The sequence below is a fragment of the Oryzias melastigma genome, linkage group LG17 (assembly GCF_002922805.2).
Source record: "Oryzias melastigma strain HK-1 linkage group LG17, ASM292280v2, whole genome shotgun sequence".
NCBI lineage: Eukaryota > Metazoa > Chordata > Actinopteri > Beloniformes > Adrianichthyidae > Oryzias > Oryzias melastigma.
The window spans coordinates 15,941,621-15,969,195 of NC_050528.1; the positions used below are offsets into that span (position 1 = coordinate 15,941,621).

A 27,575-nucleotide genomic window follows, 5' to 3' on the forward strand; every position below is an offset into this window, starting at 1 on the left:
ATAAAACAAACAATAAAATTAAAATAAGTTGAGCAGAAGACAGACGGCATGCCATGAACATCGGCGCCATCTTGCCCATTTCCTGTAAGTATGTGTGAAGCGATGCGTGAACGTGCAAGTTTTGAGCACAGAAGTCCAAAACCCTTAATTCCCTAAATGAAATTCCCTAAATTACGAATAAATAAAATCCATTGAGGGCTGTACTTCAATGAAGTTGTTAGCACTCTTTTCATACGAGAAGGTCCCGGTTTGAATCCCAGCTGCACCATGTGGCGTCTGCATGCTCTCCTCGGGTATGTGTGGGTTTTCTCAGGGCCATTCGGCTTGTTCAAAAATATACATCCAAGGTCACTTTGTGAATCGAAATTTTCCTTATTGGTGTGAATTCGACGGACTGGATGCATCCAGGGTGTACCCCGTTCTTTGCCCAACAGTGGCTGGGATAGGCTCCAGCAACCCTATGGCCCCAAAAGGGATTAAGTGGCTATAAAATAAAAGATATCCAACCAAATTAAAAAAAAACTATCAAATAAAGTTCCTAAAGCAAAGTAAAAATGTTAAAAACACAAGGAAAAATAGATAAAACACAAGATGTGATAACCCGAGACAACACAGGAGGAAATTGCTAAATACAGAAAGTAAAAGAAAACAGAAACTTACTGGAATACATATAAAAGAAGTCGATTTTTACATTTCCACTGCAGAAGGCCCCTAGTTCACACAAAGCTGTGCCAGAAGACGTGTGTTTCTTTGCACAAGCTGAAAAGACCATTAGCGCTATCGCTCATGATGGATTCTGCTCAGCTTTTGTGTGCGCTTCACAGGCCTCTGTAATCAGGCTTATCCAGACTTTTTGTGGCGTTTCAGCCCAGCTGACTTAACCAGCATTACTGAGTCTTATCAGGCTGCATTATCAGGGGTTCTTACAGTACATCACTTTATAGAACAGCCTCTCAAACATTCCTAATACCAAGCTCTGAAATGATGATCTCTTCCGTGGGAAATATATGGCTTTAAATTAAGTTGGAATTCCAACAAACGCAAGAGTTTCAGATAAATTGATCTTGCCCAGTCGGTAAAAAGCTAAACGGCTGTCTTGTCAGCGGAAGCAAATTAATGCCATTTCTCAAAAAAAGTGCACTGTCACAGTTTCACGTCCAACATAATAATCATGAGAACAGCGGGAAGCGATGAGGTGGCGGTGCAGGGAGCTGTAACTCAAACCAGACACATTTACCGGCGCCGGAATCGTCGTCGATCTGATGCGGCGGTGCAGGCGAACTGCTGTCTGGTCTGGAATTGACCCGCAGTTTGTGTGATCACATGTGAGCTGGTTCTCTCTCCTCAGATGGGGTGTGTCGCTCCCTCCCTCTACGCAAACTCATCTGCCCCTTTATGTGAGACTAATTAGGTATTCATGTTTACGCGAGTGGGTAGTGAGGACACACTTCAGCGTTCTCGTTGGCACATTTTTGAAGGTGTTAACAGCTTTGTATGAGATCTTGCTCCAAATCAAGCTCTCCGTCACTTTGAGAATATGACTCCTAAAAATGTGCGAGATCCTGACACCTGAATAAATTATACTTTTTTTTCCTTTTATGGTGAAGGAAATTAGGATTTTAACAGGACTAAAAACTTTGTAAGATGAAGAGAACTGCGTTTTGCCTGCAGATGGTGTGGGAGAACGGCTGTGTGGTCATTGTGATGCTGACGCCGCTTGTGGAGAACGGGGTGAAGCAGTGCTACCATTACTGGCCTGACGAAGGATCCAACCTGTACCACATCTACGAGGTAAAACGGTGGAAGCATCAGCATCGTCTAGCCTGCCTGAGCTTCTCAGAAGCCTAAAGAATTACTCTTTTGGTGCTCAACTACAGAAGCCGAAAGCAGCATACCCTACTTTTTTTTTTACCACACCACTATATCTTACTATCACAAGAAAGAAAAATGGTGTTCTCGTCACGATGAGACCCATTATCCCATTGTCACAAGAAAACAAATTTTGTGTTCTCCTTAAAATGAGATCTACTATCTAGTTATAACAAGGGAACAAATTTTGTGTTCTCCTGATAGTAAGACCCATTATCTTGTCATTGCAAGAAAACACATTTTGTGTTCTTGTGATAATGAGATCCATTATAATGCTATTGTGAGAAAACATATTTTTTCTTATTGCGATAAGATCCATTATCTCATCATTGCGAGAAAACAAATGTTGTGTTCTCGTGATAATGAGATAATGTATCTCATTGTCACGACAACACACATTTGTGTTTTCGTCATAGTGAGATCCACTATTTTGTTATCGCGAGAAAACAAAGTTTGTGTTCACAAGATAATGAGATCCATTATTTCATTACCGCAAGAAATTAAAAACAATTTTGATTGTGATAATGAGATTCATTATTTTGTTATTCCCTCCCATTTGCCCTGAAATCCCCAACAACAAGCTGAATGACAGAACCTTGTGAATGCAGCTTTATCGTGCACAAAAACACATTTGTGGTCTTTCCTTTCACTTGGAAATGGTTCTCCATAAAGAAAGGATCTGGACTACGTGGATCAGTGGCTGAGTGCACGTCTGCTCCATTCCCACAGGTAAACCTGGTGTCAGAACACATTTGGTGCGATGACTTCTTGGTTCGGAGCTTCTACCTGAAGAACATGCAGACCAACGAGACCCGAACCGTCACTCAGTTCCACTTCCTGACCTGGCTCAATCAGAATGTTCCAGAGACCAGCCGGACGCTCCTCGACTTCCGCAGGTAGGCTGGCTCTTCAGAAAGAGTTTGGAACTTCTTTAACCTCCTCGAACTCCCCACCAAAGATGCCATGAATCTTTGAATCCAAAAGCCCAGTCCAGACTGCACTAAAATTCAAAAGAGGGGAAAGGTTCTGCAAAAGAATGTACAGGACTAATGAAAGGCTCAGAAGCCAAAGTGTGTCCAAACTTTTGTGTTTGTTCATGGTTGGAACATTCTGTGAGTTTGGATGAGTTTGTCTCTGTTGTTGCTGTCAAACCTTCACCTCTTCCACTGGTTCACTCCAGTTTTCTTCATTTGTCGGCTCCGCCGCCCACATTTAAAAAAAGGACGAAAAAAACTCTGCTTTTCATTTAGAGATGTTGCAACATAAACAGAAAGGAGGAAGAATAAACCCACATAGAGCCATATGCACAAATACACCGCACTCAGACTGTTATTCACAACAGGATTCTGCATGTTTTAAATAATTGCACCGCAAGTGTACTTAAAGACCTCCAAATCCATCACATATTTGATGAGAAACCACCTGTTTATTTTGCTTCTCAGCCTGAATATTTAGAGGCCGCTCTAGTGACCTGACTCTATAAGGTGTTTAAACAACAAGCGATTACGTTCTTTAGCTTTCCTCTCCTGGACCGGATCATCTCAACACTTAATCTGCATGGTTCAATAGTTTGGCTTTGAGCTTTTATGCTGCTTGTTTCACATCTTATATGCATCATTCTTCAAATAAACATTTTTATGCAACTATTTAAAAGAGGGGAATCAGAAAATAAATCAGATTGTATTAGTTTTTGCTAATTAGTGTATTGGTTTTGGGGATTCTTTGCTGTGTTTGTGTCTCAATGATGTTCAAACAAACCCACTTTTGATGGAAAATAACAATGAATGCGACTCAAATTCAATTAATATTTTCCAGTGTGTTCCATGTTTTTTTTTTTTAGAGTTCAGACTCTTTCATTAACCTAAAAACCATCAAATTCAAAACAAATTTTCCAGTTAAAATGTCTTATTTGTTAATATTTTGTCTGCTATGATGTTGTAAATCAGCCACTGTGTTCCACTGATCTGATTGACACTTAAAAAGAAAGCTGAGCAATTAAATCTCTTTATTTTGAAACTTCAAACAATAAACTCACAGCAGAATACTGCCTGCATTTAGAGTCAGTGAGACACTAAATGCAGAAAAAAAAGAAAATTGGGTTGAGACTGTTGCTTGTGTTCACATTCTGAAGTCCCAATCTGTGCAGCTTCATCCTTTTCTCCACTCTTTGGTTTTGTCCACTTTTAACTCAATGCCTGTAATAATTATCATGAAACCTGATTTTTTTAATTGTTTTACATTGACAGAATGTTTATGCTTGATTAATCCTTTAAAGATGACATTAGAATAACACAAGGTCTTTGACCGTTGATCCACGATGATTCTGACATGGTAGATAGTGGCTTTCTTTAATGGTTTTGCACCACGATACAAACCATTACATTAGTGTTGCATATGAAGGAGAATCTGCTTTTCTCTGCTTTAGAATCCACAGGATTTCGGTCAAATGGGTAAAGACTTTCACTAGTCAAAAGAATGTAAACAGAGTCTGGTCTAAAAAATTATTAACGATTTACTGTGGAAAGTTTTACATTTTTTAGAATTTTTTTAGGTTATTTTACACATGATTGGGAAATCGCATCATGTAAAATGACATATTTATGCCTTAGCTCTACAGTATAAATGTGTCTTAGCCTCATTTTGTGCTCATGTTCCACAAGGAAGGAATTCTTTTTCTAAAGGCCATTTTCACACTATGGACATTTTTTTCATATTGCATTGATGAAAATTGGAATATACATGGAAAAAAGTGAGAAAAGTCGTGGTCTTTTCCATTAAATTGTTACAGATGTATCATGAATGAACCACGTTAAAACCCCAGAAGAAGTACGAATAAACCAAGCAAATACCCCTAAACCTGCACTTCTTTGAATTTCTTTACTTTATAGCACTGGGCAGAAGTCACACGTGTCAGCACCTTGGCCCCCACGCTGCGGGCTCTTGCAATGCAATGTTTTCATTAAGCATTCAGATTCCTCTGGTCCACACACGTCAGCTGTCCGCCGCCAGTCGAAGCATCCCGCCAAGAGTGTAGAACCTGGCACTTGTCCATTTGCGCTCACCGTACCCGGCCCCCTCGCAGCCTGCCTTCCACGCGGCGCCGGACCCCGCGGCAGTGAGACCCCCACTCTGCTGGAGGGGCAGAAGATCAGCCGATCTATTTACCCGTCACACAACACGCAAAAGAATGAACCATGCGTGATTATTGTGCTGTTTTATTCAATTTATTAGTGATTTGTGCATCAAATGCACAACTTAAAGGTTAAATGTGTGCTGTAAATGCGACATAAAAGTTATACATCGGTGGTTCGTGCATAAAAAGTCTGTCAGACATACATGAAACGGGTCATGGAAAGCCTCGAATTAGTGCATACATTTTGCAAAAATTACACACAATTGCATTAGATTTATGTAAAAATTGTGAATAAACTTTGTGACATACTTATGAACTCCATAATTCTCAACTGACCAAAACTTAGGATCAGCTCAAAACTGAATTCACATAAAGACCTGTTGGCTGAAACGCTCCACAGTAATAGATTACTGTTACTGTAATCAAAAGTAAAGTACTTTCATCAAGTACTTTAGTTACTTGATGAAATTGTAATGAAATGACTTTACTCATTCACTACTCGTTACTTTACTTTTTTCCGGTCATATAAAAATTCTCAAGGGAAAAACCGTTGGCATTAACAAGATCCTCTTGTCTTTCATTCAGATTTATTTTTAAATCAATGGCCTCGCACAAACTATGAACATGGTATAAAACATAACCAGACCTCATTAGAAACCAGACAGCAAAAACCATTGGTGTATGCCACTGCTCAGAGTGAGAGATGTGGAAATAACACTTCAATACATATTTTAAATCTGAAAGTAAGTCTTATGAAAACACAAATAACTGTTTAATGCCTCCAGCAGTTTCTTTCTCTTCCTCAAATGCAAAAAAGGTCATTCTGACGGTAGGGGGCGGGGCTAGTGATGGTGATTCCAGCCCTTCTTAGAGAACTGGCTATATTTCATTAAAAGGAAACGTCTCTTTCAGCTTCCCAGCAGCTCTTCAGGTGGTTTTGCTGCTTAAATTCCTTTATTGTCATCAAAAATATAAAATGATGCACAAAACGAATTACAATATTAAAAATGTGTTTTTGTCAAGGATGGTGGTGAAGGACCCAAATGCAGGAGACGAGACTTGTGGCAGAAACTCAAACAATTACTTCAAAAACTCAAAACATAACAAAACCAGGAGAACAAACCAGTGACGTAACAGAGCAGATGACCTGACAATGAGAACTGAAGACCAGACACTTAAATAGGCTGAGGACAATTAACTAAATGAAGACAGCTGTGGGTGATTTGACCTGAACATGGTGAGTCTGACAGGGAAAACAGAACATGACACAACTGAAGCATGGATCATGACAGTTTTTTAATGAATGTTAACTGTTTATAGATGTTTTTATTTCTTAACTTTAGCTAAAATGTAATAAGAATAATGATAACACCACTTTTATTGCAATTCAGCTTTTGACTTGATACATTTTCTGCTTTTGTTTTAAATTTAAAGTGAAACAACTTATTGCTGTATGTGTTTCTCCCTGTGCAGCTGCAGGTGATGCCAGCTATGGCCCCGCCCCTTTGTGCTCTGCACAAACCATGAACTTTAAATCATTTACAGTCAAGGCTCAAACTCATATTGACAGATCTTGTGTTTCGTTTCATTTAACTGAGAGAAAATGTCAAACCCTACGAAACCTAAGTAACGGAATAACGAGGTTTTCTGTAGTCCAGTAACTGTAATTTATTTGAACTGTAATTCGTTATGTTCCTCCGTTACTGACAAAAGTAATTCAATTACAGTAATTTGTTACTACGTAATTCGTTACCCCCAACACTGTGAATTATGCATATCGCCCATGTATCATGAAAGACTAAAATTACACACGAGGAAAATCCACAAAATGTACATACGACCTTAACATTAACATCTTCAACCAGATTGAACCAAAAATATGCTTTAAAATATTTGTATTTTAATGCATGTGTTGCTACTTGTTTATAAAGTATTTGTAATTGAGCAGGTTTCTGCAGCCATTCATGGCTAAATAAGGAAATATAAAGCACTATTAGGAAATTGGTTGTTACAATAAAGGAGCAAAAATGTGTTTTCCTGCTTACATTTCCTGTGGTATGGAAGTAAAGCAGTTGATCGTAAGATCAGAGAAATGGTTGGCTGCCCTTGTGTTGAAGTGTCCTTGGGCAAGACACTGAACCCCACATTGCCTTTGGTGGTTTTGGGTTGGTACCAGTTTTAGGCAATGGAGCTGCCATCAGTGTGTGAATGTGTTCTGAGCCTTCAAGGAGCATAGAATAGTGGTTTATAGGTCGACGCCATTTACCGTTTTGTGACTTCATCTCTATGATGCCGTTGAAAGTCGTTATCTTGACTTTTTACGATTGTTTTGCATTTTCTCTCTTAAATTTGAAATAGATTAGTCACAGGATCTGATAAAAGAACAAAACACAGAGAAGTCATTCTAGTTTAGTTGTGAGCGCTGACACAAAAAGGAAAAACATGTCCAGCGTGGAGGCCACCTTGAGTCTGCCTCAGTGTAATTCAGAAAGCGCTGCAGTGACTCAGTCAGTGATCCTTTATCTCCAATGTCTTCATAACTGCCACCCCCTTCTGCCCTTCAACCTCTTTTAAACTGATATACTGTACTGCCCGTTAGGCGGGGGCCGCCCCGGCTCCTTTTCTTTGATTCACTGTGGATTTTCTCGGGCCGCGGAGCCCAGCTCTGTTTTATAAAAGGCCCGGTGTCACCGTGCCGCTGCGGCACATCAATTAGACCAGACATCAATAGTGGGGAGTTTGTGGTCATAGCCGTTAATAAAGGGTCTGGTGGGCGCCACCGTCCACCATCAGTCAGGAAATATTGCCTGCTCTCACAGGCCAGCGGGGTCGCCGCGCTATGAAGAGAGAGCAGAGGCAGAGATCTTTTACTTTTATCACCGCCGTTTCTTCCACTGCAACAACCTGCCTGTTTTTCCTGGATGGTTCTGTTCTCTTTCTGCCTGTTTGGGTTGAGGATGCAGCTCTGATGCTGGTAACTCACGCTGGAATGAAGCTTCTCCCTCCTGTTTTACCGGCTAACTTGCGGTTGCCAGTGTCATTTTTGTGATGTTGCAGCTAGTAATATGAGCCCAGTTGCATAGTCACAAAAGTGATCATTGGAGACTGTGACTCTACAACCAAGGGGCCCCATGGGTCCTCCCCTTATCCCTTTTGCTCCTGTATTCTACCCCATTATTCTACCCCCATCTTCCTCCGTTTTTAACTCCTCCCTCCTTGTGCTCACTGATCTGTAATGACCTCCTGCCTTTTTTTTCTGCTTGCTCCTGGTCTGCTCGACTGCTTCAATCTCCTCTCGCCACGCTTCCCCCTTTTTGCTTGGTTGCCTTTTGTCTTGGTGCCCCCCCACCCCCCACCTGTCGCTCCATCCTTCAGTCAGCAGCTCGGGTCGGTTTCTCCTGACAGATCCAAGAAAGAATATATAAAAAGCACCTTGTGCTTTTCATATTTAAGATGATCTGAACGTTTCTTCATTATCTGGGAGACTTTGGGAGAAGAGATGAAAAACATGATGAAGATTTGCATAAAAATGAACAAACGGCTTGTGCACGCTTTTACAGTTTATGCCGCAGGGTCTATTTTGCTTTGGTCTGATACTATTTTCTTAAAATCCTTCGTTTAGTTGCTAAAATATACATTGCACGTTTGAGATTTCTGTTGTTTATTGCAGTGGAACCCTGTTGAAAACTATGTATTTGCTGAAGTTGTTTGCAACAGGTTTAAGTTTCCAAAACCTGCACTGCTTTTGCACTGATGAGCTCAAGTTTCAGTGCGTTTTATCAGAAGACTGAAGTAAGGTGGCCGATACGGCTCACATAGATGCAAAAGACACAATGACAGAAGCCAAAGCATGACGACAAAAGCCGAAGCACGACGATAAAAGCTGAAGCACAATGACAAAAGCCAAAACATGACCACAAAACCTGAAACACGACAACAAAAGCCGAAGCAAAATGACAAAAATCGAAAACACAACAACAAAAGCTGAAGCACGACGACAAAAGTCAGAGCACAATGTCAAAAGTCGTCAACCAAACGACTAAGGCTGAAGCACAACAAAAGCCGAAGCACGATGACTGTTTGCCAGGCTGCGATTGACCCCAGACCCCGGGCAGCAGAGCTGTTCAGCTGTCGTCATGCTTCACTTTTGTCATCATCCTGCGTCTTTTGCATTTATGTGAGCTGTCGGCTACCGTACTAAAGCAATCTGTAAGTGTTGCGTCTGCTTTCACACACACCAAGTGTTCCCTAAGTGGACGCACTCCATCTCCCTCAGGGTGTCTATGTCCTCCCGCCATCTCTCTCCATCTTCATCCACTTCATCCGCCTCTTCCTCCCTTTTTTGTTTTTTTGTCTGACTGTTAATCTTTTCCTGTCAGTCAAGCTGGAATCTTTATTACAGGGAACAGTGTCACAATCTTTTTACACTCCTGCCTCTTGTCCGTTTGGGATCCTCTGCCAGCTGTTTCCATGGCAACACAATTGCGACCGTCTCCCATGGGCTCTCGGGTTTTCCTGCTGTATTGGAATAGATTTTACAGACTCAAGACTTGGGATTTATGGACAGCTAAAGCTTTGTATTTCAAAACTGAAAGCATGTATCACTCATTATTCTGGCATTAAGAAATAACCAATAGAAGACTTTTCCCCCAACATTTATATTCTTCCAGCAATTGACAGATCATTTTAATCTGAATCAGGAAAGTCCAAGAGCCTCTGATTGGGCAGCAAATCCCAAATCGGTTTCCTTTGCTTTCACACTGCCCCTTTGAGAACAGATAATCTGCAACTCGGAACACATACAAAGAATGCTGGTTTGGGCTCTGATTTTAACCCTCTGGAACTGGCGGACGCCATCCTGCTGTGCAGCTGTGAGATCAACGTGACAAAACTCAGTCTAAAATGAATATTTAACTTTTTATGATCTTTAATTGATCCTTCATTGAATTAAAGGGACAATCTGGCCCTTATCCGTAGTTTTTGGATAAAATCATTCTTTTTATTTGGCTTTTAATACTCAGTGAAGAGGTCCCCTCTCTTTTATCCCTCTACATTCCATTTACTCTCTTTAATGTGTTTTTATTTATTATTTATTTTTTGGTGATGTGTGTTTTGTTTTGAGAATGTAACTCTATAAGCATTTTATTGTACCCTTTAAATCTAATTTTATTTGATTCTTCGTATGTTTTTATCCTCTCTTATTGTACAGCACTTCAGGTCTGTATGGGCAATTTAAGTGCTTTATAAATAAAGCTTATTATTATCATTATTATTATTATTTCAACAAATGAGGCGGAAGACAAACTTCGATCTGACGGTTGCAAGGCAGAGCAACCCGTCCGCGTTGGAAGAGCGGAGCCAAACGGAGCTGTCTGCTGCTAGAAATCCCACGTGGAGGAAACCATTAAACAATTTCATTTAGGGACGGGGTCCGACATGAGTTTACTTCAGCAACGACCACCGGCGTGGTCAAAAAAATCACAGAAACTCTGCGTTTCTCCACAAAAGTTCCGCCTGCTGCTGTTACGAGAGGCGAGCAACAGAGCAGACAGACACGCCCCCACCTGAGAGCAGATTCCAGCTGAGCAGACCTGAAATCCAGCTGGATCAAACTTCTCCCTAAAACCTTTTTATTATTCCTAAAAAAAATAACAAGGAAAAAGTATGAGGGAAAAAAGCTGAAAAAAGAAAAGAAAAAAAAAAACAGAATTCCAGAAAAAAATGTCAAATGGACAGCAGTGTTCTTAGGAAACAAATTCTTATTTTTTGGGCTGCCTGGAAGCTGAAGCTACACAGGCAGACGGATCACTGTCTGTATGACTGTAACACAGACTCGGAGGCGTTTGGATCCATATGAAGTGTATATTTATTTAAGTTTGGCGATGCGTTGGGAAAGGCAGCGGTGGTCAGACAGGCGGAGATCAGTGCCGGCAAGGAAGCATCAGAGGCGAGGGCAGACGGTGGTCGAAGGCAGGCGGAGGTCAACACGGCGAGGGTTTGTCGGAGGCTGGCGAAGACGATGGTCAGGGTCGTGCAGGAGTCGAGGCAGGCGTCTAGCAGGAGAGTAACACAGGATCAGAACAGGGTCGAGGCTGGAAGAGGCAGACGGCTTGGAACTCGCTAGTAATGGCTTACGGCACAATACTTCACAGTGTGCTCGGGAGAGAGCTTGGTTTAAATGCTGTGGAGACTGATTAGGGATTGGCAGCAGCTGAGGGATGGTTAATACTCAGGAGACTGTGCATGTGGATGACCCGAGGGGTAGACAGCAGGCGGATTCCTGACAATGACAACATATGAAAGGTCTCATCATGGAGCTGTGAGGTCTCTGATGTTCCTCTACCAACACAAACTGTTCATAAATGTGGCTCAAATCTAAAACTTTCATTCTATGTTATAAAAAGAGTTTGTTTAACATTTTTGAGGTTTCCACAGCAAAATGAATCACATTTTTTCAGAGCGAATTTTCTGTTTTTGCATGATTTTATGTCTAGTGTGTGAATACAACATGGAAACATGACAAACTAAAGGTAGTGTCACTTAGGAGAGGTTTTACTGATTAAAATATATCAAATAAGCATAGTGTAGTCTTTCAAACTGAAAATACAGAGGTAAATTCAAAAGTAGACACAAATGGAGTTTTAGGCTGTAGGTTCCAGAGGGTTTGGGCTACATCATAGACATATATTAATTCACTGGACATATCAAGGTGTTGACATCCCCCAAAGAAAACGCCTTACCTCCGTCCCTCACCATTTTGAAATCCGTTGACAGTGATTGGCCCTGTTCTAGACATATTTGGGCATTTGTGGAATGCAGTGTTCTTCTAAATAATAAACCTTTGAGTCTCAATTCTGGTTGGAGGGGAAATGATTTACTGACTATTGGAGATTTTTTTTTTTAGTTGTTTTTCTTCCAAATATTTTTTTTTTTAATATTCATAATGATGAACTGCAATATGACCAGTAACACAACACCTCATGGACATTACAATCTAATCCAGTTTAATTGTGTTTTTTTATCCCTCACATACAATTCACTGCTATCCCAGTTAAGAATGTTGCTGCGGTTAACCCTTTGAAAACCATCTGCTTGGCTGGAGTCCAGACAGACTGACCTTCTTCAGTTCATTCTGGCTTTCTGGAGATGAAACAATTCAGATTCATGGATGTAATGAAGGATGTTACAGAAAGAGGTTTCATTGAGGTTTAGAAACACACATTGTAAGGGGCAAAGAAATGTTGAAAAGGGTTTTTTAGTCACGGATTCTGTAAGTTATTCCACTTTAGAAGCTGAGTATGGACTGTAATGTTCATCAAAGAAACACCTCAACTGTGAGAGACAGAATGTAAAAAAAATCCAAGAAATCCCAGTGTTTGATTTTAAACGGAGCAGAGAACAAATATGTGATCAATAACAAAAGCTCAACTCAGCACTTTAGAGTGTAACTCTGGTTGAGTCAAAGGTTTCCTGAAGATATTCACCGGGTTTGGACATTGTGCAGGTCTTCTCTAAAGGCTGTGATGTTCCAGGGATGTCGCTAAAGAACACAGATTTTAAACTCCTTCTGCAGATTCTCCATTGCAGTAGTCTCCAGCCTTATTCAGGACTCGGACCGGTTTGATGCCAGATGAGATTTTCACAGACGGAACTATACGAAGCTGAAATGTGTGACCAATTTATTTTTTTATTTTGGTGGTAAAGTTTATCTTCATCATCTGTCAAACATTTGCAGCTGGTTTAAACTAAATGTGTTAAGTACAAACAAAATGGTCCCTCAAATTGTTTTTTTTACAAATATAATAATAAACATGAATTCACCATTCAAACAACTTTATTAGACACCCAGTTGCTGAATAGTCTGCATTGCTATTATGGTCTGTGGCAGCAACTCACAATCAATCCATATTTAGAGTAAAGACTCCTGTTTTTTGTCTGTTAAATGCAGCTTTCTTTTGTTTTGAAGTCTTGGGCTCTTTACTCTTTTCTGTGAAAAGAAACTTTCCAAACACAAGTGTTTTTGTTAGCTTGGAGGTTTCAGTTTAGCGGTCGCCACAGTCACTTTCAGATAGTAGTGGATGGATTTTTGACTTGCAACCGAGTGACTCGCATCAAGAATGAGTGGAATCTGGTTGGAAGTACCCAGTGGTTTTTCAAAATAGAACTTCCTTCAGAATCAGATTTTGAAAAACGTGGATAAAATGTAGGTTGTGTGTTGTTTTTTTCCCTTTGTGGCTCTTTAACAACTGCCCCACAGCCTGGTACCGGTCCGTGGTCTGGGGATTGGGGACCACTGCTTTACTGGGTTGAGGTCCAGACACTAGCTAGACCACTTCAGAACCTTCAAATGCTTTTTATGTAGCCACTCCTTAATTGCCCACTATCATGCAGATTCAGGCAGTGATGGAATGACGTCTTTATCCAAAATCTCACCATAACTTGACTCAGTCATCCTTTCCTTCTTTCTTTCTCTCTGCAGAGAAGCTTATAGACATGTTTCGGGTTTTTGCTTTTCAAAGATTGAAGCCTATAGTACTGCTTAATGTCAAACTGGACACTCATTGGTAAAGAAAAAAATACAATCAAAACAAGCCAAAAGAATCCAGGGCAAATAAATTGAAAGGTTTTGTAAAGCAAACAGAAGATCCATCTGCTCCCACCGAGACTCAAACATGAATCTGCTAGAGGAGCCCCTTCAACACATCCACTGAATGTCGCCACACAGCTTTGCACAGATGAGGGAGGCGCAGGCACAGATGGAGTTGGTGATGTTGGCTGTTTTCTTATGCAGCTCTTGGAAACCAAAGTGAAGCATGACCTAGAAATCAGAGGGATCCGAAACCTTTCCTCGCCTCGCAAAGAGGCAACAGAGTCGAAGCAGAAAACACAGAAATGCTGGAGTTGTAGCGCAGAGGAGGGAAAAAGTTAACAAACAAGACCGATCAAAGCCTGTGGGTCATATATTTTGGTTTAATTTTTATTTTTTTATTTGATAAAACTTCTATTGTTTGATTGTTGCTTTTGTCTTCCACTGTATACGTAATTTAAAAAGGAATGTGGCTCAAAATATGTCTGTTTTAACAGATTTAACAGATACAGAATAAAGTATTAAAAATGTTGAGGATTTTTTGTGTCACCGTAGAAACAGACACCCACAAAATAAGTCGAAAAATCTTAAAAAATGAACAAAAAAATAAATTTGGAAAAAAGAAAAACTTGTGGGGTAAGAAAACTAATTTTTTTTATTTTAAAACTTTCTTAAAATTCATTTTTTGAAGTGATGAAATTATCAAAAAACTTTGTATTAAGCGATTCAGTGGTATTTGGTCCTCTAATTGATCTCATTTCTTTCTGGATCCGTTGATTTTTGTGTTTGTTGGATCCTGATGGAGGCTTGACAGACAAAAGTGAGATCCTCACACACCACACAATGCTGTGTGCTCCAGTTAAATATGACTTTTGTGGAGGTTTCACATGAAAAATAATCAGAGGTTTTCTCCCGCTGTGATCCAACTCAGTCTCTCTGCCTCGGGTCTCCATAGCAGCAGCGGCAAAATGTCTAAAAAGAACTTCTTTTTAGGGCAAACATCTTAGCTTTACAAAGCATGACAAAATAGGAGCTCAACTGCAGATTCTTTACTTTTAGCTTAGGATGAAAGAATGTTACTGAGTTACACTATTGTAAACATTACCTTTACTTTAAAGGTTTTGCCTGAAAGGCTGACTATTAATGAAACCTTCAAAATAAAGGTGTTTAGTCTTCATAGCATTTGGGTTTTAGAACAATCTGTTTATTTGTGATGTTAACCAATGGCAAAGGGTGGGCCCTTACTGCTTTATGTGGAAATTAGTACTAAAAGTACGTTTTTAGCAACGGATGATTGGGGCGGTCGTGGTGCAGTGGTAGGGCGGTCGACTCCTGATCAGAAGTGAGCGGGTTCGACTCCCGCCTTGCCCGCCCATGTGTCGAAGTGTCCTTGGGCAAGACACTGAACCCCGAATTGCCTCTGGTGGGAGGTTGGCGCCAGTGTTCGGCAGCGGAGCCACCACCAGTGTGTGAATAGGTGTGTGAATGGGTGAATGGGTCTGTGACTGTGAAGCGCTTTGGGCCCTCGAAGGAGGGTAGAAAGCGCTATATAAGTATACGCCATTTACTATTTTTAAAGATGCAGTATTTTTAAGATTTGATATGATACAGGTTACTTTTTGCATAAAATATGAATTACCAAGATCAATTACGAGTAATTTATTTTATTATTTGCTATTCTAAAAACAAATACTATCATAAACTCACAAGGTAACAACTCTAATATGCAAGGTTGTTGCTCCTCATGCCGCACCGTGTTGTTGCTAATGGTAACGCATACAACTGGCGGCTTGTCTGTCACATGACTGTTGTAGGGCTTCAATGTACTGTGGGCTGGGGAATATTTTGACACCAAAAACCGGAGTAACTCACCTAATAACCAGATATAGGATAGAAAAGAGGCCTGTGCTTTTAGTCTCTCGTTTATTGATTAGTCAACGATACTTTTATAAATAATAAATTGGTGAAGTACAGGTATTTATACTGTATGTGTTGATACTTTGACATTGATATTCTCATCTGTACATGTTTTGTGGGAGGAAAAGAAAAACAAATCATGATTGAAATGTTTGCTGGTCAAAAATGGTTCAAAAATAAAATAAAATTCCCTTTCAATTTGCAATGGCCATAACTATAAAGGGATTTTCAAGTTCAAAGTTCAATAAATCTCACATTTAACTCAACCTGATATGAAATTGTTTGATAAATTTTAGTTCATTTTTTTAAACCCTAACACATTACTTCTACTGTCCTTAATATTATGTTAAAAAATAATTCTAAGTCATTGAAGCGTTCGATGTATTCTGATGAATTTACTATGAAATCTCTCTGTGTGTCTATCAAATGTCAAAGGTGAACTTCACAGGTGTTAAATAGTAACTGATGATAGTATAGTGTTGAAAATGAAAGTTGACTTGAAAATTCAATGAAAGTTGAGTTTCTGTCCAGTTTAAATGTTTGATTCACTTTTAATGATTTGCCTGTTTACACCTGCTGATGCATCAAACCACTTTGGCTCCAAAATTACTTTCATTTAGCATCCACTTGAAAATAAGTAGAAGTGATTTTTTTTTCCATTGCTGGACATAAATTTAGTTGTCATGCCGGTAATAAACATTTTTTGTATATTTTTTGTTTAATTTCAAATTGTCTTTTTTTTCTTATTTGGTAAATGACTAGTATGCTCTGTAGAAACACTAAAATTATGACATCAGGCTCCTCATCATGTTTTTTATATATATATATATATATATATATATATATATATTCGAGGTGTACCCCGCCTTAGCCCAACAGTAGGTGGGACAGGCTCCGGAAAACCTATTACCCCGAAAAGTATAAACCAGGTTAAGAAAATAGATGGATGGGTCTCTTCACCAAAAACACACTGGATTGTTGCTACACAAAACTGAAAGAATACTTTTAAATATTTGCATTATTTTGACATTAACACAACTTTCCTGTTTCTGTTGTGTGTTCCTTTTCTACAGGAAGGTCAACAAGTGCTACAGAGGTCGCTCGTGCCCCATCATCGTCCACTGCAGGCAAGTCCATGCACGCGGTTCAATTCCATTTTCCATTTCTTTTCATTTTCACGACGGCAAAACAAAAAATTACACATACCCACTATATATATATCTGTGCACACACATTTGTGCATATGTATGTGTACATGCAAATACATACATTCAAATCATCAGAAAAGTTCAAAAAAGGAACAAAAAACGTAAAAGGATATATACATATATATATGTGTGTGTGTGTGTCTATTTTTAGGATCTAAACATACATTTCAGCATCATAGCCTTCAGGTTTCAATCAAGGTTTCACTTTTTGTGTTCATTTTTTGTTATTCCTGCTGGTGATTTGTTTCATTGTTTGTTTGCAAAACTTCATCTAAAGATTTAACTGAATGAAATGAAAAAACAAATTGTTCAAAAAGGCCGTCTACAAACGAGGGCAAATTTTAATTGGAGGGCTAAATGGTGCAGCTGTTGTGTTTCAGCCTGTGTAATCACATCTGCATATCTCCATCACCTGAGGAAAAACTCACACCAATGAGACGTAATTAAATCGGTATTTAGCAGGAAAATCCGCCGCGGTTTTTATGTCCAAACTTCCTCTGATGATCAGATTAAAAAAAGCTTTCATATCAGATAGCCCTCAGGGTCCAGCTCACTCTTGCTCTGAGTGATCTATTATTCAGCATGCTGTAATGACTCCTCCACCGTGGTGAAATTCTACGTTTCTCAGCTAAACTCTCAGACTGCAGCAAAGTATTAAAGCTGTCCTTGAGGAGCTCCATCCACAGCAGCTCCTTCATTCGGCTTCTCCTCATTTATGACTCCAAAAACAACAGTCAAACATTAGTTGATGCTTAGCGCTGCGGCTGTGATGGACAGCTTGCATTAGTTGCATCTTTCAGGCTGCGGGTCAAGCACATTTTCAGCTGGGGTCCACCAGGAGAGTTTCAAAGTCACGAGGTCTCTGCTCGCGTGGTTAATACTGTCAACTGAAGTCTTTCACATTACGACTGCAAGACCAAGAATCACACGAGCATCCACGATAAATGAAGACAACAAACCAAAGGAATCTGCTTTGTTTGTCATGTCCTGACCTGCTTTTAATTACAAGCATAAATCTCTCCGCTCTCATCTTTTATCTCTGGCTTTATTCCACTCACTATGAAGTTATGACCATGTAGTAATGGTTAGAATGAGATGAGTTCTCTATTAACATAAAAAATAAACCAAAAATACTATTATATGAAAATGCTATCTTTTTTGGTGTCAGATGTAAACATATAATATGCCATGTTGGAAAAATAGACTATATGTATATATGCTGAAGCAATGATTAAGAAAATGATAAATATAATGACAAATATTTCACTTAAAACATTTTTATTGTATTATTCAAACATTTTTACTGAACTTTTTTATAAAAAAGTGGTTAAAACTCAAAAAGAGGTTAAGCCAGGATCTCACCACAAGAAACTAGCTTTTTTTTTACTTCGAGTTCCTTGAGGCTCCGTATTTTACAGTAAATCCACATGTAAATGATGCCATACGTACCATGTGTACTCTTAGAAACAATACATGACATATTGAAACAAATAAATTGAAAGTTTTTCGAAAAGAGTTTAATTTTTTGCTAGAAAAGTTTGGGACTAGTCTGCTTTTTACCTAAAAGGAATCGAAACCAAAAAAATTGCAATGATAAAGTGCTAAGAATTAATTTAAAATGTATTTCTTTTGTAAGTGAGCCTGATATATGTGGGATTTTACCCAATCAAGTGTGCATAACACACGGCGTGGAAGCCTGAACCGTCCGACGCAACGCAGAAGACGGTTTAATTACTTTGCGATAATTAATAATAACGTTGACAACCTTACTTTAAAATGGAAAAATTTGAAGAGAAAATTCTTTTTTCAATAGATTCCATGACAGGGAAGAACATTTCAATTGTTTTCATACATGACGTGTTACACAAATAAACTTGCCTTTCGAGTGGATCAGTGGAGACTGCATTGACCTTGGATCCCATAGTGGTTACAAACAACCATAAAAAGAGCTTTTCTAATCCTGAGGTTACTTGGATTTTTCCTTATTTTTCCTTTTTCATAGTATCTTAAAAAGCGGACTGGTTTTGATTTCAAAAATGTTCTTTAGAGTGTAGATTTAGGAGCGACTTCCTAAATATCCTATTTTAACACATTGATAAATCAGTACTCTGGGAAAAGATGGACAGAACACTAACTTGATAAGAATTTGCTCTCATAAACTTTGTTTTGGTCTCTTTGTGTGTCTCAACAGTTTTTTGGACTGTCAGAAAACATAGAAATTGTTTATTAGGTTTAGAAGAAGCTCTGCTCTTAGATCTAATAGCCTTAAGAGGGATTCCAAACTTAACTTAGCGTCTGTCCACAAGACTGCAGTCGTGCTGAGACAGAAACTGTCACTCATGTCCTGAAGAAGCTTCTGTCAGCCAACTGTGCTGAGGATGAGCTGCTCTGATGTGCACCGGGCAGAGAGTGAAGCAATCAGAGGGAGAAGTTCACCAACAGAAGTCTGCAAATGCAGATATCGGGCAATCACACAGCCGCATGTCTCTCCATCCATCTTGAGCGGCTCCTTCCATCTCTTCCCTCCTCTCTTCTCTCCAGCTCCATCTTTGTAAATGGAGCTGGAGAAGGCAGCAGACATCTTGACACGTTTGCTCACAGCCCTCGGGCAGCTGCTGACACACATATCACACACTTTGATCACCTTGTAGCGATTCTGGCAAGGTGCAGCCTGAACACACACATACACACACCCACACACACACTGCTGCTGCGTTACTGCTCAATTACTGCAGAAAAGAATCAAGGTCCCAGAGAAAACGTAATATTCTGGAAGTATGGATGAACGCCAGCGAGCACACAAACGCACTGCCCTCCGTGGAGCCTGCTGGATAACACAGCAGCCCATGAAATAGCCTCAGTGGGTGCAGACATCAGTTTTCAATGCTTGAAATAATTATTGGATACAAAGCATTCCCTTTACATACACAGAGTGGATCGCATTGTTTCAGTTATTTTTTTCTTCTTCTTTAGAACAGAGAAATGTTTATTTATATTGGTTTCTCCTGAAAAAAGAGTGGTGTATATTTGATGTTTAAATCTACTCTGGAAAAAGCTTGAGCCTCCATGATTCACAGATGTGCAGCTCTGAAGTTGCTCATCCCCTTGAAATGGCATTAGAAGACTCCTAACCCTCCATATAGAGGGTCGCTGTCACCTGCTTAACAACAGAGTCAGATCCATCTTCATGCAAGGCAGGAAGAAGCAACAATGAGACGAGTGTGGCTTTGTAAGGGTGGGTCATTTCGATCTCATAACTCCCATGAAAATTGAGATTTTAACAGGGTCTTTATGTGGCATCTTTTCCTCATAAAAAGGAATATTATTATGAAATTAAGCTTTAATTGCATTCCTGAGTATTTCTATATTTAAATTGTTGAAAAGGCTTTTATTTGTGCGTAAAAAATGAGCAATAGCTCCCGAAGGGAAGGGGGCGGGGTTGCTCCACGCCAACAGTTCCACCCACAACTCACACGTAATTTTTTTAATTAACTTCTGCTGCTCTGCAGAAACTATGTCCTAAAAAACTGAGACTGATTTTTGGCTAAAAACGTCACAATCTTAATTAAAAGACCACTGGGAATGATTTTTAAATAGATCAAAAGACCATCGGAGTGGGTCTTAAACTATGCATCCATCCAGTAGCTGGATGGGCATTTTCAAAACGTTTTATGTCATTTAAATTGCATCCGCAACTAGAAGTGTTGTTGAAAGTAAATACAAGCTCAGGGCCTGAAACTGAAGGCTAACCTGTGAATAACAATTTCTGCAATAAATAAATTCCAAGTATTGTTATTGTAAAGCCTTCTGAAATGAGGGCATGTACTCCAAAGAATGTTGAAAATTGTAAATATGTTTGTTAGAGCAATTCCCTGAGAGTCCATGGTCAAAGTGAAGGGGCAGCATGTATATGCTCCGTTCAAACAGGTTTGTCCTTCGTCGCCTTGTTTCAGCATGCACGGGGGGGGCAACCATTCAGTTAGAGTGAACTCAACATTAATCACTTTGTAAAAAAAAAATCTCCGTTTTGTCCTGATAACTAAAAAGTAGCTGCAATAAATTGAACGTGGATATACAGTAGAAACGTGTGCCACAGTCCCCCTCCGGCCACCTTTGTCAGGATGGTGGTGTAGGACCCAAATGCAGGAGACAGGACATGGCGGCAGAAACTCAAACATTTACTTAATAAACTTAAACATGACAAACCCAGGAGAAAATAAACCAGCGACAGGACAGATGACCTGACGATGAGAACTGAAAACCAGACCTTAAACACACTGAGGTTCATTAACTAAATGAAAAGAGCTGTGGATGATTAACCTGAACATGGTGAGACTGAACAGGGAAAACAGAACACGACAAAACCAGATCACAGAATCCTGACAATATTTTGATCAGTTGTAAAATATTTACTGCAAAGTGGCAGGAGTTCATGATGCTCCGGATTCACTACATTTTATTAAAGAACTACTCAGAAATCCAATTTTAAGCTTAATTTTCTTCATAAATATCCTCCATCATCTGAAAAAGAAAATACAAAATCATCTTAAAAACAGCAAAAACACAATTTTCATCAAGTGGGACGTTAAAAAGATTGTGGCCTGACATTGATCCCTGTGGTACTCCACATGCTACTTCATAGCCACTTCAAAGCCATGCATGAAAACTTAACAGAAATCTTTGTTCTGCAAAATTGGAAGAAAACCAATGTGAAAACAGCTTTGTAAAGGTGTGTCAGAGTGGATGTTAAAGATTTTGAGGATCTACTATACTAAATGATGCCCTAAAATGAAGAAAACTGACACCAGAACATTGCATAAATTCATCTTACGTGTGAAATACAAACAGTTTGTCTTTGTGGTGTAGAAAAGTTGTTTTTAAGTAAAAACAAAAAAATAAAAGTTTGCTTGATAAAAAAAATACATGCTTGTCTTTGAAAATGTAGAAATGGTGAAATCGATACAGGTTTATAAACATTAGAGACATGAAGATCTAGCTCTAGTGTCCTAAAAGCAGCTGAAGAGAGCAGTATAACATCTGAAGTGTGGTGAATTGTATAATACCAACAGATTCCAAACCAAAAATGCATTTGCATCCATAGGGACTAGAACCGTTGTGGCACAGACGTGATGTCAAATGAACGCTTCTTCCTGTCACTTTCTCTCCCTCCATTGTGCGTCATGGTCCCTCGCCCACCTGTGCAGTGACGGAGCGGGAAGGTCGGGGACGTACATCCTGATCGATATGGTCCTCAACAAGATGGCTAAAGGTGGGTGTTCTAATGAATCAGCCCTCCACCTGTCCTTCCCATTTGGTGTGAAGAGACGTTGCCATGGTGACGTGACCTGCCTACACACACTTTATTGTGCGCTTAAAGAAATAAACATGTCAGATTATTCATTTTTATCATGTTCTGATGAATTTAGAACAAATGATCAATTTGAATTAGATAATTATGGTGTTAAATTCGTAGGAATTTTAGATTCCATTAGAACGGTTGGTGACCCCAACCCAGAATATGTCTTTTTTTTATCTGTTTTCCGTCATAAGTTTTTTTTTTTTTTTCTAATTTTTTATTGGTAATACTTTTTTCTTCATCCATGTCAACACTCCATGGGATTTGTATCAGGCTTTTATGGCATAAATACATTTAAAAAATAAACAAGATGGGGAATTTTAGTGGCTTTTTAAAAAGTGGATCAGCAAGACATTCCTGATGTTTCTTGGATAAAATGTATTTTGAATTGAAATGAAAAAGAGCGACAATCACAGCTAAAAGGGTTCAAGAATGTGGGGCTCTTTTAGCATCTGGTGAAAGATTTGGTGTTATATAATTCCAACCGGGTATGAACAGGAATTATTAATTTCTCCTTCAGGGCTACTTTTCAAACACTTCTGTGAACTGAAGGGGGCACCATCCATATGTCACTACCGAATCTGAGTCCCTGATTGGTCAAAGTTTGATCTGGTTTAACTTTCAACATGCGTTCATTTTTAGTTTGTAATTTGTAGGAGAACTCAAAAACATACTTAAAAACTTGTCAAGCCATGCATGAACGCAACGTTTGAAGCGAAAGTGCGTTTTCACACAGATTTTTATTGAAAGTGGAAGCTTGAACGCTTGTAACGTAGCATTAGGTTAACTCATCTAACTGGACCAAAGTATCCATCTTCTTCCACTCATCCGGCAAAGCAGAGATGCCCCGGCTTCCCTCCCCCAGGCCACCTCCTCCAGCTCCTCTGGGGGGACCCCAAGACTTTCCCAGACCAGTCAAGAGACGTACTCTCCAGCGTGTCCTGGGTCTTCCCCGGGGCCTCCGCCCAGAGGGACATGCCTGAACACCTCGCCAGAGAGAGCAGATTAGTCAGATTATGAAAAAAACGCTTGTTTGTTTAATAAATAAAATCTCTAAAAGCTTTTACATCAGTAAAAACGTAGATGTAACAAAAAAAAAGAAAATTTAAAAGGGAATAGAAAATGTTGCAGCTGCTCAGAAGTGACTGTCGGATGTAGCTGTGATGAGTCCAGTCTCCCTATGGAACGTTTGGACACAAGTGCGTCCAGCACCTGAGCTGGTTCAGTATAGAACGACCTGGTGGGGGTTTGATGCCCTGCGTAAAACAGAAAAAACAGTCTCTGCCTGAGCATCCTGCTCCTGACATTTGTGTGCCTGCCTGACCTTCGCACATCCTTGAACTATCTGATTGACGGCATTGACCGTCTGGGGTCATCTAAGTTCAGCAGACACCAAATCCACAAACTGCTTTTAATTAACTAATGCTCGCCTCACATGAGTGAATATTTATTTTGAAATTGAGGTTGAGGTTAACAGGTTAATTAAAACACGGTTTATGCAAAAGCATCTTTTATTGACAAGTGGATTACAAGTTTCTCTGCTGTGACGTGGTTACCATGGCAACGGCGGTAAAAGCGCCAAAAGGAAACACGATCCTGTCATGTGATGCCAAAGGGTGCAGATTTTTGAGAAGGTTTGGAGCACGTTGTTCACTTTAACAGAAAAATCCATGTTTAGCAGTCACATGCAGCGTTGCTGTGCCGTCTCACGTGCGCGTGTGCGCACTCGTCTCCCTCCTTGTGCACGCACTTCCCCGGTGGCGCCGCTGCCACAGCAGAACGGGCTCCCAGGTTTCTAATTCCACTTCAAAGACTCCGGCCGGACAGCAGTGGCCGTTTCCCAGGCTGTCACACTGTGATGGCGCTCTGAAGACCCCGGGGGCCGATGGGCGGGGCTGGAGGGGCGTGGACGGACAAGAGGGAGGGGGCATTTGACAGTCAGTTCAGCTTCAGAAGTTCACAGCGCTTTTAATTAAAGGCAGCAGAAACCCAACGTTAGCGGCCTTTTCAGGGTTTCAGGGTGGAACCTCAACGCTTTTTAAGAGGTTGATCTCTTTTCTCAGTGAAGTTTGAAGAGCTTAAATAGAAACTGAGGTCATGATAAACATCTTGTTGGTTATAGTTTTTAGATACAAAGACCAGGAAAGGCATAGAAACCGGTAAAGACGTGCCAGGCACAAGGCCTCCCTGTAGATCTGCTCAAAGGCTTTGATTTCCTGATGCAAAATTTACTAAAATACATGAGATGAAGCTTGAAGAACTGGGAAAAAAAAGATTTGAACGCCTGATAGTCAGTCATCATTTTCAACATATTTAAATACTTAAGATTAGCTTAGTTTTTTTAAGGAAATAATAATTTTGCATTATTTACACAACATTGTTAACATTTTAGTTTTATTCCTTATTTTAGGTGACAGATGGCAAAAAGCTAAAACAAAAAGTTGATAGTTAGTTGTTAATTTGCGTTCCACAGTTTTTAGGTAATTCAATCATTTGAGCTCATAAAACACAACTTTCACTTTAACCCTTTAACACCGGTGACGTTGCCGTCATGGCTCGCTCTTTGACATATCGTAACTCTCACTGTTCCTGATTCTGACTCTAAGAAAATCAGCTTTTATTGGTTTTGCAGCGCTATGGTTCAGCAGTGAAGGGTTCACGCACTGGAGGTTCAACACTGGAGCTAAATACAGTATCTGATGTTAAAGGCTTAAACTCATGAAATGAAACATAATCAATTTGTTTGTGAAAATGTTGGCAATATTGTCGGCAGTATACTTACGGAGGTTCATGCTTATGCACATAGATTCCTATGTTAAACTAATGTTTTATGGTATCACCATATTGGCTGCATCGATGGGTTTAGTTGGTCCGTAATGTGATGGAGGCTTAATCCACGGATCTTGTTTATTTAAAAAAAAAAAACATTACTTTTTTCTTGGTAAAAATGGTCCTTTTTCCTCATAATTTTATGATTTTAGTCTAATAAATTATTTAGACTTCTACTCATGCTTTTCTGACTTTATTCTCTAAAGAAGTTGAACATTTTTCTCATAAAACATTGAATTTTTTCTTATACTTTTATGACTTTATTTTTATGAAAAGTTACCTTTTTTCTCATGCTTTATTCTTGTAAGAACTTTACTTTTTTTCAAACTTTTACAGTTTTATTCTTGTAAATTTGTTACATTTTCACTCATTCTTTTACGATTTTACTCTCGTAAAAAATTGACTTTTATTCACATTTTATTATTGTAAAACATTTACTTTTTTCTCAAAATTTTAAGATTTCATTTTTGTAAATTCATTACATTTTTCTTCATAATTTTAACGTTTTAGTCTCCTAATTTTTTTTTACAATTTTCCTAATACGTTTACGACTATTTTTGTAAAACGTTCCCTTTTTTTTCCATACTTTTATAACGTTTTGCTTGTAAAATGCTGACATTTTTTCTCTTCCTTTAACAACTTTATTCAGGTATATTATTTTTTTTCTGTCATTGTGGCCTGTAGAAGGTAAAAGAAGTACTCATTGAAAATGCTAAATATCTGTAAGGAAAGGTGAAGGTGAGGATGCTGAAAGGATTAGACATAAACCGCAGTCCTCCATGCAGGATGAAAATGCTTCAAATTATTCATGCTTTCAATTAAATGAATTGTATAGATATGCAGCTTAGTATTTATCTTTGAGCTACAATATTTTCTCTTGATGTAAAATCCAACCTGAAATGTACTCATTTTATTTATTAGTGGGAAATTGTAGAAAATTGCACATTTTATTAAACTAAGACGTTTTTTACAGTAATTGTTTGAATATTTTTGAAGTATTCGAGTATGTAGAAACATTTGCTGCTAAAACTTCACATTTAATCTTTATTTTATACTAGTTTATGCCATTTCTACCCTGTTTTGGGAACCGCATCAACATATTTTTATAAACTATGTATTGCTAAAGTTATTGGAATATATTTACCTGCTGGTTTAAATATGAATAACAAACTCACAGTTTTAACCAGAATAATGCATCAAAAAGAGACAGTTTGACACAGTTTCATGATGTTAAAGTTTCATTAGCTCCTCCCCATCCTCCCTGCTGCATCCTTTCCTGAGAAGCTGGAGGCCCCGCTTGGTCGGTGGACCTGCTCAACCAGATCAAAGACATTAACCACCCCTCCTCTTCTTCCAACCACATTTTTCTTTCTTTTGGTGTAAAAAGTGAATTTATTCATAAACTTCTGTGATGTGGAGGGTGGAGGTTCTCAGGGTTTTTTTTATCCCTGTCTTTCCTGCTTCTACACTCACACCTTCATCCATCCTTCTCCAGATCTTGAAGTTTTTATGAAACTGGTTGAGTATCTGCAGCTTTTCAGGATCCGGGGTCGTTCTTTCACCTCCTCAAGCACTCCCTTCTCTTCTATAGCAACACCCCCTCAACCCCACTCCTCGACCTGCAGCTCAAAGCAGGACAACCCCCCCACCTCCGTGCTTCTATTCCTTCTTCAAGTGAGATTTGTACAAAGGAAAGCCTGAATGCGCCTTTCCCCCTCAGACGCCGTGCATTTTCAGGTTTATCACGACGGACACAATAGCCCTTCATTTGTCGAGTTCTCTCCCCCTCCTTAGAAAAGAAAAAGTGAAGAAGTGAGTTCTGTTTTTTTTTTTGGTCCAGAAGGGACTCGATTGTGTTTTGTGGAACAGGAGGAGAGCAGCTCATTTTCCTTCTTAAGCAGCCGTAGAGGCGCCTTGTTGTGTGAAGCAATTCTCTCTGCAGAATCCAGGAGGTGGAGAAGACAAATTCAAGAAAACCAATGACTTCTTTTTCTCTGGTAGTTTATTGTCTGTCCCTCGTTCCCGTGTCCTGTTGACATCTATTTTTCTGCTCCATTTATGAATCATCACGTTTCTATAATGTTCCTGCATTAGTGGCACCTGGTCTTTGTGACAGTGACTCACTCTAAAGTGGAGATAGGTTTCACATTTACAGGACAGACGTGATGAAAATGTTCTCAACAAAGTTAAGAGCATCCAACGTTTTACTTAACAGAAGTTTATTTTCAGCTGTAATTATGAATGAAACGATTCAGTCTAGCCAAGATTCCATTCAGTTTTTAAGTCATGATTTTATTTTAGGTTTTTTTTTTCTGTTTTTTTTTTCCAACACAATAAATTAAAGGTATTTTAAGGCCAAGTTTCTGTTTTCCCCATACATCAAATGCAAATAAACAATTATAAATAATGCTGAAATGGCTCAGTGGGTGAAGTATAGGGTTTGCACCCAGGAGTCCTGGGTTCAATACCTGGGGTGTCCTCTGATGTCCGTCCAGGTTGGGTCCCTATAGGCAAGACCCTTGACGCTGCTGGGTCCCTGCTGGGTCCCTGCTGGGTCCCTGCTGGGTCCCTGCTGGGTCCCTGCTGGGTCCCTGCTGGGTCCCTGCGCTCTTTAAATATAGGGTTGTGTCAGGAAGGGCATCCGGCCGAAACAGTGAGTGCTGTTTAAGCCGAAAG

General features: G+C 39.4%; 1 protein-coding gene across 1 annotated transcript in view; it reads left to right on the plus strand.

Moving 5' to 3' along the window:
- LOC112144215 (receptor-type tyrosine-protein phosphatase N2) overlaps positions 1-27,575 on the plus strand; it is a gene marked incomplete at its 3' end in the record, with an annotated part of 155,170 nt that overhangs the window by 123,419 nt on the left and 4,176 nt on the right. The window contains 4 exon segments of the mRNA XM_036216260.1: positions 1,672-1,791; positions 2,599-2,765; positions 16,580-16,633; positions 21,919-21,983. Of these exon segments, the coding sequence (XP_036072153.1) occupies positions 1,672-1,791; positions 2,599-2,765; positions 16,580-16,633; positions 21,919-21,983 (406 nt within the window).